At 40.2% G+C, this 13931-nt stretch overlaps 1 protein-coding gene across 1 annotated transcript in view; it reads right to left on the bottom strand.

Moving 5' to 3' along the window:
• Window positions 1-2508: 2508 nt before the first annotated feature.
• The window catches only part of camkvb (CaM kinase-like vesicle-associated b), a 40677-nt gene continuing 29254 nt past the window's right edge, over window positions 2509-13931 (bottom strand). The window contains exons 2-11 of the mRNA XM_030050606.1: window positions 8717-8824; window positions 8443-8574; window positions 7033-7107; window positions 6196-6334; window positions 5001-5121; window positions 4764-4839; window positions 3713-3849; window positions 3439-3517; window positions 3078-3165; window positions 2509-2871 (exon numbers count right to left, since the gene is read on the bottom strand). Of these exons, the coding sequence (XP_029906466.1) occupies window positions 2509-2871; window positions 3078-3165; window positions 3439-3517; window positions 3713-3849; window positions 4764-4839; window positions 5001-5121; window positions 6196-6334; window positions 7033-7107; window positions 8443-8574; window positions 8717-8811 (1305 nt within the window). The 5' untranslated portion in view covers window positions 8812-8824. The remainder of the gene's footprint in view (window positions 2872-3077; window positions 3166-3438; window positions 3518-3712; window positions 3850-4763; window positions 4840-5000; window positions 5122-6195; window positions 6335-7032; window positions 7108-8442; window positions 8575-8716; window positions 8825-13931) is intronic.

Below are 13931 nucleotides of genomic sequence, written 5' to 3'. Positions count from 1 at the left end.
TTATAAGATGCTTATTGCCATTGATAAGTGTTGCTGAGACTATATAAGTGTCTTAATAATCATATCATAAATATGGTTATTGTTAGATTATAAGATGTTTTTATATCTAAAACCAATCTCACGACACTGATCCTGATGCAAAAGGGCATGAGAAAATGTCAGTATTTGACAACCTGGGATTGAGAATGTGGTTTCACACACCAGCTTGTGACTTTCTATCATATTTAATAATATATCTAAGCATTTTTTAAAAGAAATTTTGAGTTGGTCCAGTTGATTTTTTGAAAATAAAACATGAGCAGCACCAGCCGCTCAACTGGTGGGACTTATGCTGATGATATGGAAAGCATCAAAGTGTCACTGGATGGGATTGGCTTCTTAGGTTTATGACATTGTAAACTTTGCCTGTCCGAATCTGGATTATTGACCACATGGGCAAGATCACGTGATTAAAAACTTGATTTTCAGCAGAGAGGTTCTTCAATTGCTAATAAATGAATAAGTAATTTTTTTTAACCTTAATACAGAAACAAAAATGTTATCAATGACATATTAGTTAAGTTAAAAACTCAATAAATTTGTTTGTAATGCTATTTTAAATAATTTGAACAAACTAATATATATTATAAACATCCATAAGCAGTCAATAAACAGTTAAAAAGTTTCTAAATGCTTTTAAATGTCTTATAATCTCACAATAAACATGTTTATAATGCTCTTATTAATACACTTATATAGTCTTATTAACACTTCATGTTAATAAGCAGTTTATAAAGGAATTATTAGGGCCTTGTTACCTAGAAACTAACATTTGTTACAAGGACCTGAAGATAAAACATTACCAGAGCTTCCTCTGTCAGCCCATTATTGACGTTAGAGGGGACCAGTGACAATTAATATGGATAGATTGTAATTATTGTTCATCAAGTATAGCTGAAAATCTATGCCATAAACAAATAACCAAACAACCAAATGAATAGATAAAGAAACAAAAACAAATAAATAAATAAATACTGTAGATTAAAAAATGTACAAGAAATGCTATGTATTTTTTTTTTCCTACAACAACACGGGTCAACAAAGCTGAGTTGAAGGTGACTCTATTTACCACAAAGCCAATATGTAATGAGAAAACTGTGAATGTACTTCCCTTGTAAATTGTATGTAGTCTATGTACGCACATTTCTTTTACAGTTACAACCGAATATTAAGACATAAGTGGCATTAGAGTCGATATTCTAAGACGGACATAATCAAATCAAACCAGGTACAGGTAGAATGAGAGAGTCCAGCAAACAAGTTCTCGCACGTGATGGATAAAGATGAAGCCTGCTGTGATGTATCTATAAAGATGAGCTACAAATTAATTCTGATGCATAGAAACTACTATGTAACAAAGAAATTTCCAGATCACTTACATGTACAGCAGGGGCACTAAATGTACAGTGTGAAATAACAGACAGCGTGGTGAACGGTAGGTTTTTGCCTCAACAAGGCTTCTGCTTAGAGGCAGGAGTGCTGTGGCCAACAATAAGACAAGATTGGCAGAGAATGTGTAAAGGCCAAGTAGCGCATCTTTATCCACCAAGTGGTTATAAATGTAAAATCAACAGCAAAAAGTGAGAACGCATGCTGTTTTGGCTACTTCTACAAAGGTCTCTATATACAGAATCTTTACACTTACAGCTATGAGGTTCTTTCCTGAGCAGGAAGCTAGCAAAGGAACATAGTGTTTGTGTGTGTGTATGTGTGTGTGTGTGTGCGCGTGTGTGTGTGTGTACTTGTGTGTGTGTGTGCGCACGCACGTGTGAAGCTGCCTATCTCAAAATACAGTACTGGGCATAAAAAATTCCCAGTGACCAATCTCAGCAACATTTTGTAATAATTGTTTAGTGTAGACAATAACAAATAAGAAAGAGAACAATGTTTCCCCCAAGAAAGGAATACACACTCTTCTCCTTGTGTGAAACTAGAGGAGGACCACTATATGCTAGATATTACGGTCCATAATTTCAGGAGCAAAGCAAAGCTGTTTGCTATCCAACCGACTACCATTATAACAGAACAAATACTGTAACTGCAAGATGGGGGGAGAGAAAGTTTCCAAAGTTGCCTCATTAAAAAGGAATCAAAGCCATTTTCAGCACAATTATGTCTCCCTGTATTCTTCTCACTAAAAGAGAGGATTCAGAAATAAGACTTTAGCTGTAAGCCACAGCTCTACAGTAAATCTGTCTTTCCCCTAAAATGCAAATGTGTGGAGATAGCTGTGGTGGCAACAGTCCGACACAAAACACCTGTGTGACAGCTAAGGGGAGGGGTCATTGTAAAAAGACACAATACATGTAAAAAGAAAGCTAATGCAATGCAACACTCAGGAGAGATAGCACACAGCCTCCATGAGATGATACTAATGCTGCAAGTGAGAGAGAAGCAGAGTCAGTGTCACCATGCTAGCAGCTAATGTACAGTGTGCAGGAGTTGACGGGGGCCGCAGAGGTGGGGGGTCTAACCCTGCTCGTCCCCGGCCTCAGCGGCAGCCTGGGGAGGAGCTGACGCCTCTCCATTACAGCGCGATGTGGGGTCAGCCTCCTGTGGTGCGGGGCTCGGCTGCTCTGGCTCCGGGGCTGAGGCTGCCACCGCTCCTCCGGCCTCTGGTGCTGCCTGGCTGCTTTCCACTCCAGCAGGGGGCTCTGTGACTGCAGCGGGCCCTCCCTCGGGTGCGGCAGCGGCCGAGGCTGCAGAGGGGTCTGCAGCTGCCTGGGGAGCAGCAGGATCTGTGGGGACTCCGGCTGCAGGGCTGGCTGCCCTGGAGTTGCTCTGATCAGGCGCTCTCAGTCTTTTCATGATGGTGGTGACCCGCACGGCTTTCTGTGGGAGGAGGCATGCAGAGAATCAGAGCAAACTAAACACAAGTGGGTGCAGTACCCTGAAAGCTTACTCAGAGTACATGAAGTCTCATCAGGCTGCCTCAACTGAGTTATGCAATAATGTGCTCACTCCTCATACAGGACTATACAACTAGTGCTGAACTTTGTGTAAAAGGGCTCCCAGGAACAGAGAACAAAAAGGCTTACCTTCCATTTTGCTTTGGCGAAGTTCTTCTCTATCTGTGCGCAGACGTTCTCCTTGATATTCTTATCTGAAGCTGCACCCCCAGATATCCTGGTGTACAAAATGGGAAAATACAACTTAACAACAGAGCTTTCTGCTGCGCTTATCGTTGGACACCAGTTCTGCAAAAATGCAGGGTGCTGCACACACTATCTCTCAATTCTTGTTTCATTTTATTAAACTGGCAAACTTGCACAAGGACTGCTTAACCTTACCACAAGCAATGAAGAAAGCCACATTGTTGCAGGCATACTGATTAAGTCACTGTAGGCTGCTGTTTTTGAAAGGTTTTTGTAGAGTATATCAGAGATTGTGCCATGTTACCATTCATGGTTTATAGCCTCCTGAGCTGTCAGTCTCTGGTCTTGATCCACCTCCATCAGACGAGCAACCAGACTCTTAGCTGACAGAAAAAAAAAATCACACAGGAAGAAGTTAGCAAACAAAGGATTATTCTCCTGACGGATGGGAATATAAATATCAGATGCTTTTGAACACTCAGCAGCTAAGAAGGGGAAGCACTCCCCAATTTGAAATGTTTACCCAGCAAGCTGTCATTGTTTACCTGCAGTGAGCGTTCACCTCATCTTAAAAGTACCTGAGTCAGAGATGTCATCCCAGTATGGAGAGTCAAACTCGTAATCGCCTGCCAAGATCTTCCTAAACAGGTTCTTGTCATGGTTTTCATAATCATCATCGTCAGTTTCGTCATAGAAAGGGGGGTTGCCTGACAGCCTGAACAGCAGCAGAAGCAAAGAATCATCTACAAGCACAGTATACGTTTAAAACAATCAAAACAATGCAGCTGGCTGCTTGCGTACATCAAGATCGCATATCCAAAGAAAACAGCATGATATTATCTGATTATCAAACTGTGAGAAAATTCAGAAATTGGAAGCAGCATCTTGAATTGTCTTTAAGAAAGATGCTGGCCGCCTACCTGCTGTGTCATTATAACCACTTTATAAGAGTGTCATCTAATGCCGCCTTCACATCATATGGGAAGGAAGGTAGAGGTGGCAAAGATTCCCATCGCTACGACTTACAAGGGTTCATATCAGTTGGAAAGTTGAACAGGAACTCCTCAATTATATATCAAAAGGTAACACTATTTCAGCATTTATTTGATATGATAAAAGCAGGATGAAAGCTGCACTGAACTGGGATTTATTTACCTTTAACGGTGGGCTGTGACTGATATGAGGATGTCATTTTACAGATACTTCCACAATATTTACCACCTAGCTGGATAAATCGGAGCTTTCAAAAATATATGAGCTTCCTAGTTGTAGTTGGATTGTTGATGTGAATGTTGTTTACAAGTTGGAGGATAATATTTATGGTCAATACCATGTGATGTGAAAGTAGCATAAATGTCTAAAATGTGCCATAAAATGATATGACATTCTTTTTTTTTTTTTTTTAAAGCTAAAACGTCTGTCCTTTATGTGAATCAGTGCAAGTAATTGTCGATGTCAACAGCAAGACAAGACACATCAATGATCCATATTTTGTCAAAATCAGTCAATACCAACAGTTTCTCAGCTGCCTCGTATGAGTACAGGCAGAAACACTAGAATAATCTCTACCACCTATTTCATCGTGGAGGGCAAACATCTCCACTCTGATTGTGTCATGTCACAACTTACAGGATGTACATGATGACACCCGTGGCCCAGCAGTCCACGGGCCTGCCATATCTCTGTCTGCCAACCACCTCAGGAGCTGCAGAAAAGCGATGACACATGGTTAAAACTGCTGCGCATCGGAAAACCACAGTCAAATGCCACATCGCATTTGCCATTGATGTCCCTGTGTAAAAATACTGCGAGAAATTTGTCACTTTAATGTCTTCCTGCCATGCTTGGTAAAGCTGATATGCTCACCTAGGTACTCCGGGGTCCCACAGGGGTCTTTGATCAATCCGTTCTCCAGCTTAGCTAGATGGAAGTCACTGATCACTATTTTGGAGTGCTTCAAGCGGTTGTAGTACACCAGGTTCTCCAGCTACAGGAAAGATGGCATGTCAAGACGACAGCAGGTTTTATTTAAACATATCCAATCTGTTGAGATGACCCTCTTCACACTTTGTGTTACAGTGATGAGGTTTTTTGTTGGCCTTCTGAACAGAAATGATGAGGAAGTATACCCATAAATATTTATACTATTAAAAGAAAACAAAACACAAGTAGAAAACAAATCAGAAACCCTGAGGAATGCCTTTCTGTCCTTTTGTTATTTCAATAAAATCTGAATTCCTAAGGCCAGATCTAAATTATTTTGTTTATGAAATGCATATATTTTCATATAAGCACATTCTCTAATAGGAAGCAACCTGCAGTGAATGCAATAAGTGTTTGTAGAATGATAAACATTAACTCCATCATTTTGTTATTCACATCTAAAGTAATTACATCTCCAGATTGGTCCAAGTCTCTAGTATCTTGGTGGAAACACTGTAGAGTATAACTTTGTTTTCTATCATGTTTATTAGATATTGATTTAGTGCCTGCCAGTGGATGCTGGGATAGGCCCATGTTCCCCATGACTCTGGACAGGAAGTATGTTAAATGGATGAATGGATGAATGAATGAGTGGATAGGTGGAGGGTTTATCACTAACAGTTCCTGAATCCCAGTACCGGGTGTCAGGTTCTGTCACTTGGTCCACTTTCTATTCATATACACTGTTTATATTATAAATATACTGTTTATATTTATATAGGCTGTTTATATATTTTTTTTTTATATTTATTATATATATATATACTTTTTATATGTATATAGGCTGTTTATATTTATTCATATATACTGTTTATACTTATACATAGTGTTTATATTCATATATACTGTTTATACTTATATATCTTATTTTTTTATATTTACACTTCTTTTTTTACCTTGCTTTATTTATTTATTTAGGCTTACACCGGGACCTGAGTCCTAATTTCATACCACTAACACGTAAATGTGAGCTGGTATGACAATAAAGTTCCTTGAATCCTTGAATCCTTGAATCCTTGAATCCTTTATGGATGGATGGATACTGATTTGGAAAACCTGCACTTCCACAGCTGCTTACCTTGAGGTTTCTGTGAACAATGTGCAGGGAGTGGAGGTAGGCGACGGCCTCCAGCACCTGGCGCACCACATTACTGGTATCCCGCTCTGAGTAGTAGCCTTGGTCCAGGATCCAGTCAAATACCTCTCTGCCTGTTGCACTGCGGAAGGGACAGGGAGGCCCATCATGCATTGCACAGTTCTGTTGCTGAACCTCCTGCATGTGTGAATGTCTTAGCATGTAACAGATCCAGACATCTTTTAACAGTTTTCAAATTACAAGCCTGTCTGATGCATCTGTTGCCCAGAGCCTCTAAATATCATAGTGATGTAGAAGCCTCAGGTTGTATTTCTACGTAATTAGATGAGAAAATTATAAAGTGTACACTCGACAAGGGCGAAAACTTTTGACAAGATTACGTAATCCACACTTGCTTAAGGGATCTGATTTTAGTCATTTCCATATGGATGTTTTCTCTTATATTTGATGATTTCTCTCATAACTAGAATTCCAAAACCCACACATCAAGTGTCCTCGGTGGAGGAGACGAGTATCATACATTTAACACATCCATGGAAATGCATCAAATTCCCCAAGAACACATGCTGATGAGAATGTGGAGCAGCTAGCAAGCAATCATATCTGAATACCAAATGAGTGAAGTTCAGAGCTGTTCTCATATCTACAGGGCCTCGGGCTACAACAGCTCATTCCCCACGAGTGCATAATCAACACATGCAGGAGGCCTCAGCTATTGCAAAGACAAGCAGAGAGAGAGAGACACGCACACAGACACACACACACACACACACACACACACACACACACACACTCCTGTCATCAGACGTCTCAACTCACAGTTCAAGGAAGAGGAAGTACTCTTTTCTGGTCTCGAAGACGTCCACCAGTTGGAGTATGTTGGTATGCTTCACCCTGAGGAGATGTGAGGAGCGAGGGAGGGAGAGAGAGAGAGAGAGAGAGAGAGAGAGGTGGCAGTTGCATCCGTCATTCAGTGAGATGCATAATGTACGACACTGCTTTCCCCTCTCCTCTCCCATCAGCAGGTTTGTCATTACTGCATGAATGACCGGGCTCTGTTCAAACCCACAGAACTTTATTTTAAATTCTAGTGAAGATCCCAACGTTTCCAAAGGTTTCAAATACAGCATGTGCACGTGTATGTGTATAAAATAATGCACAAGACATCTAAATATTTCCTAACTGATGTAATGATCATAGCCATAACCAGCAGATTCAGAATATGTGTGTGACATTGTCATACAATATGGGGGAAAAAAAAACACTTCAAAGCTACTTAAGGGTAAATTTAAGGGGAAATGAGTTAATGCTTGTGGATAACACATACAACAACACTCAAGGAAGCCAAGATGGGAAGCAACCATGTGCAAAAACATATAGTCCTTTATAAATGTAAACATAATCAGCTCGGTTCACTTCACGACCCTGAGATCTGCATGCATAAATAAACTGCCCATCCATAGATAAGCGGGTTCATGCCAGAGCTTTATATGATTTGATGTGTCCACTTGTGCACAAGGACAACAATGCGGCAGCACAGTATTGAGCATTTGACCACGCCTTTTGAAGCCAATGTACCAGCCAGGAAACGTCATGGTGAATTTGGTCCAAAAAGCTACTGTACGCACCAAGCGCACAGTTAAAAGAGGATTTGGAGTATTTCTTAACTTCATTATGGACCTGTCCTGGTGACTGATTCTGTAAACACAATGCCTGTATACCGCTGTCCATGAAGCGGACACAATCTGCCTTTTGCCATCATGTTGTGTATTCAAACTGGATGTGTCAGGCTGCTAGAAGAGACTTCTCATACAGAAATGAAACTTAAAATCCTTAATCTCAGCAAAAGTATCAGTGACAATGGAAAAATACTCCATTAAAAGTAAAAGTCCTGCATTTAAAATGTGTGTAAAAATAGTCTTTATGAAGAATGGCTCCTCTAAGAGTGTTAAAGTACTGATGCATGAACCTGTAAGGAGTAATTTAATGCTATGGCTCTAACTGCTACATATACTGTTGGATAGTATGAACTCTAAAAATAACCCACATTTTATGTTTTGCATGTATAAGCTTAATCTGCAGAGTAACTACAGCCTACAGATAAATGCAAGGGCAGTAAAAAGTACAATATTTCATTCTGAAATCTAGTGCAGTAAAAAAAAAATATGAATTCTCATTAAGTGGGAAAAACTCAAGTAAAAACCAGTACAAGCAAAGACAGCAACTTACATTTTTAAGATGAGGATCTCATTTTTTGCAGCCTTGCGGACTTTTCTTCCATCCTTTTTGAGGAACTTTTTACATGTGTACATTTTCATTGTAGTTTTGTCCTTGGCCCTAAATATCTCACAGAACTCCTCCCTGAAATGAAAAGGCAAGGGTGGCTCCAAATCATAAATTTTTAGTCAGTACATCAATGGTTGATGTAAAGTCACAGTACAGTTCGCTCATTATATCACAATGTTGCTGTGTCAGTTGTTTCAGCTTCTGATGAAATACTCACGATTTAACGATCTGTCCCAGGTCATATTTATCTGTCACCTCCGAAGGATTGTTATAATCCTTCTTTTCTCCGATTGTTAAACAGCCAAATGGCATGGCCACTCCTGACCTGAGGAGAGAGAATTAAAAAGAGAGAGAAAACTCCCATGAATCTTTCAAGAAGTTACATTCTGACTTCCCGCCCAACTAATTATTTCTGCTCAACTCGTCCTCATAATGCACTATAATATAATATTACACGATATGATGACTGGGCAAAAGTTTAACTCATCTTCACTCGGTCATAAAGATTCACACCACTAAATGCTGAGAAAGCCGTTTTAAAGGTGGAAGAGCTAAAGCTAAACAGTGAATATCAATGCGGTGGCTTGTTTCACTTAACTACTGGAACAGGGCCTTTCATAATCCTGCATTAAGAAAGAGTACAGCTGTAGGAAAGAGTGTGTGTGTGTGTGTGTGTGTGTGTGTGTGTGTGTGTGTGTGTGTGTGTGTGTGTGTGTGTGTGTGTGTGTGTGAGGATCTGCTGCAGGGGCTTAACTTTATACCAGGATATAATTTACAGAAGGATTGCTAGGGGAATTGGTGTACGGAGTGGTGTTGCAGTGGAGCACGGCAGCACTGAATGTACCAGTTCCAGTGATAGCATGGGGTGAAAGTAGCAATCCGCAGGGGTCAGGGAGCAGAGGGAGAAAGTGCTAACACCATCCACAAGCCGAGCCAGGCAACCTCAGCAACAAGTGAAGCATTTCCAATCAAGAAAGGGAGTCAGCATTTATAGGCAAAGCACCCCAGGACTCAGAGACGAACTGGAGCACTTTACGAGCTCCGCATCAACACTTATGCACCTAATTACGGCACAGACTCTCTCCGCCTCTCTTGCGCAGCATGGAGTGAAATCTGAGACCAACCTGCTCAACTCCAGCGCGGGTTTTTGCTGAGAATTTAACATTTTATGGTTAGCCTAATTGGCGTGTTATTTTTGTGTTTCAAGGGATGATTTTTTTTTTTACACAGTTTCCTCCTGATAAAGACAGAAACAGAGCCTCCAAAACAAGCAGTGAATCACTGTTGTGGGAGCCTGCAAAGATAACACAGCCTCTAGTGTGGCAGTTTTGTCTTTTCCTTGGCTTAAAGACTGTATTACAGTAAAGGGCTGCAATTTTCTGAACCTATCACTGTTGCAGCTGTTCAGTCACAGATATTTGCCTCTACCTGCTTGGCTATCATATCAACTGTACTAATGACTGGTTATCAAAAGGCTCTTGTGTGTAAATATCATGTGAAAGTACCAGTAATAATCGATATCAAGGTATTCAGTCCAAGCCATTGTGATATTTGGTTTTGTTCATATCAGCCAGCCCTTGGTTGATTTCACTATGTATTTACAATAGCTGACCGCTGGCTAAATGTGACTTAATTATTGCTTTGAGAAAACAACTCACAACCAAAAAAAGAAATGCAGATAGGGTCAGTTAGAACAAGTGGGTTTGTAATGAGAAATCTGTGGACTCGAATCCCCTGGACTGGCTGTGAATATTTGGTGGGGAAACTGAGTAACACTCCTCCCTCCCTCAGCGGCTTCAAGTCAGCTGCTCTTAAACAAGGCGCAACACTTAATTAGTCCTGTGAAGCTGCTCAGTGGCCAACAGTACACGGCGGCAGCCTTACTGCCGGCAGTCCTGGGCAGCTCCCCGATGTGCGGATGTAAAACTGTATGAATGTAAAGCAGGGCATTGCTGGAAACGATTGCGCAGCGAAATTTCTCCAAATGAATAATGGCTGAAAATACGTCTTTCCTAACCACACAACTCCGTTCATCTCTGCTGGCACTCTTGTCTTGACTGATGTCCACATGTAAATGAGCGCAGACAGCAAGAGAAATATAGCGTCGTGTGTAAGAGGGCAATCTGTTCAGCACACCCTACGAACTGATTCATAATCCAATCTAAATGAACGAGGCTCGACACAGGAACGTCTGAAAATGTGGAGAGAGGGAAGCGTGCGCTCTTTGAACCTCGTTTTTCATCTGAGGCGAGAGTCTGTGTTATACAGTGAACGCGAGGAGCTGACCTTTCCCTGCTCCCTCTCTCTCTCTCTCTCCCTCTCATGCTCCATCTGTCTATGTCTCTCTGTGCTAAATGTTTTGGCTCAGTGAAGTTATGCTGCATAAATGAAGTTAAGTTCTGCAGAGGAAGTGTTAAAAATGAAAGAAATGCAGAGTGAGCCCGGCAGAAGGAAGTAGCTACAGCGGTCAGCAAGAGGGACATCGGCTGTTTCAACCTGAATTTTAAGACCATCTTCTAAAATCTGGCAAAAGAAAATGCAAATCAGTGCACCTTTCTATCAACTATTTAATATACATTATCTGAGAACCATGCAACTGAGTAGTTTTATAGTATGCAATTAAAGTTGGGCAACGTGATATTAAGCAGAGTGCAAGCAAGTCCCTGCTACATTATGATTTTTGTTTTTTAGATGAGCTTTTTGTGCTCAGTCAGAGTGACGAACCTCATCTTCTGGTTCATGGTGAAACACTTTCCTCTCTCTGATCCTCTCTGCCAACTGGGCTGATGGTGGAATACAACAGAAAAAAAAAAATCTGCAGACCTAAACATTCGCACAAAAATGCAAGGCAGAGAAATAAAACCTAAAACTTCTTTTCTTGTTAAGCATCTTGTTAAGCCTCTCCTATTTTAGAAAAGATATGAATTACTCTAAGTGGTGAAGAATTTGTGAACTCTCTCAAGCGAAAAGAGCAGGATGCTGGCGGTGTCACATAACCTAACGCTGTATAATGGGCACATCAGCAATAGTCAAGCATTATCACCCCATGTTCTGACTGTTATCTGCCCTCAGGGAGCAGCGATCGATGGCTCACGGTGCTTTATGGCCCAGTATGTGACCTGAGCTGGCCAGCGGGGCTTGCTAGGGCCAGCCTTCTGTATCACAATAGATTTTCTGCAGATGTAGTACAGATTTATGGGCAGAAGATGTATAACAATAAAGATCTGGGCTTATTAGGAGGCATAGTGTTTCTTCCATCCAGGAGAGGCGATGAGCAAATGAGGTTTCTCTCCTGCCTGGTGAAATCGATGGAGAAAGTCTTGTAACACTTGAGTCCGGATAAAGTCAAGGATTAAGCTAAAAGCAGTGCTTATGTGCACTGTCTCAAGGCTTTTAAATTCAGCGGTTAGAGGGATTATTTTACCTGCTGCAATGAAATAATGTTGGGCCGTGCCACGAGCAGCTGGTATCAGTTTGGGATGGTAAGCCTCACCTACGAGAGAAAGCGGCCATTTGCACTAATCTCAGCGTGAAATTCCTCTACCGAGATGTTTTGGCTTGTTTCTAAACATCTCGTCTCCTCTTTCACTTTATATCTAGCTTTCTGTTTTGTCGCAGTTCTTCCTTCATCCCTAATTAAAGAAGAGGATGCCAAGAAAACATTGTACTAAATGTACTGTCTGTAAGCTGATTGTCAGGCATTATTGGTAAAAAGAACTCAGTTCAGGATATTTAATGAAATGTAGTGTTTATATAAATAAATCAGAGCCAGTTTAAGGTACACTTACCAAAACCAAATCTATATATCAATACAATAATGCAAATGCAGTGAACGTAATATAGTAATAAAGTAGTAGGAGTAAATGCATACAAGTGAATTTTAACTCTATTCACAAAAGAATAGAGTTAAAAAAAAGGTTTGATGTTATAACCTTTTGAGTTTTTTACATACTTAACTATAGCATATAGTTGATTAAAATTTCAAATCCAAATCAAATATTGCATATAAAAAAACCTAATCAAAAGTTGTAATGGGTGTTATAGGGCAAGGTAGAGATTATTATTCACCTCAATACTGTATTGAGGTGAATAAAGAGTGAAATGGCCCTTTAAACTGTAAACACACTGGGCAAATCTGCACGGTTCATTCTTCAGTTTGAAAAGAAGACTATTGTTCAGCGTTTATTCTCCTGAACCTGTCCTGGGGAGGTTTAGATAAACTCGAACTCTGCTGCACCATACCTGCCAGACCACAGACCATCTATCGCTCGCAGAGACGAGCACTGAGAATAATAAGCGGTGAACATCAGACCGAACATCTGAGCCACTGTTTCAGAAACCAGGCATCCAACTGCCTACAGTTGCTCCATTTGTCAACAGCTCCTTGAAAAATACACTTTTTTTTTCAATATGTATATTTTGGCATTTCCTTTTCATTTGATTTATTTAACAGGGACCATGTACTGTTAAATACATAAACATATAAGAAGATGCACAGTGCAAAAATAGAGCTAAATAGCTAACTTGTCATTCCCAGTCCCTGCATTATGCACAAAAAATAACATTTGCATGAGGTTACATCTTGCCATCTGTACAAAGTTGTTCATTTTATAAAATAAAGATGATCAATTGGTCCATGAAATATTTATAAGATGGTTAAAATTTCTGTGTGCAGATTTGATTTCCTCTATTTTCAAAAATCATTGAAAAAGTCTGAGGTCATTTTTATAATCAGATGGCATAGAGTTTAAATTTTTCTCTTCACAGAGAATCTCAATCTCAATTGTCGCCTTTATAGAGAAAGCAGTCAAAGCAGATGTGGTGTATCTATAGAGAAGAGCCCAATTTTTCACGGCTGAAGATCTGCAGTCATCAGTCCCACAGCCATCCAACACATAAGTCATCATGATATCTCAGACCTCCGTCTCACACCTCCCTACTGCGGTTTAGCATTATTCATAGATGTGGATTTCACTCCCTCTACTCTTCATAATGGAGATTTGGTATTCAGTGCAAAAAAAAAGCAACAAAGCACTGATATGACAGCTACTGCCTAGCCATAATAATTTGCCACAAGCGTTTCTCATATAAGCTGTGGTCGCTCTTCCATAACTTTTGTCTCTACCTCTGCGATTTGTCGTGCATACTTTGTAGTCACAAGTGAAAGTGGTGTGCAGGTATGTTTTGCATGAGCTGCATGTGTAAAAATCAGTATGCAACGTGAATTAGATCCCATTCCTGACCAAAAAAAAAAAAAAAAAAAGTCAGATATAATGCTTCACATAATGTACTATCTGAATGCAAAGTCCAACATTTTGTGGCATTAGCCAGCTATCAAAATCTTTTACTAGATAAAAACTTGGTTTATAGGAATGAATGCAATTTGAGATTTTTTTTTAACTTCTCTATATAACAGTCATGTACAATATGAT

Source organism: Myripristis murdjan, chromosome 5, assembly GCF_902150065.1.
Source record: "Myripristis murdjan chromosome 5, fMyrMur1.1, whole genome shotgun sequence".
NCBI classification, from domain to species: Eukaryota; Metazoa; Chordata; class Actinopteri; order Holocentriformes; family Holocentridae; genus Myripristis; species Myripristis murdjan.
This window is presented reverse-complemented; position numbering and strand designations above follow the sequence as displayed.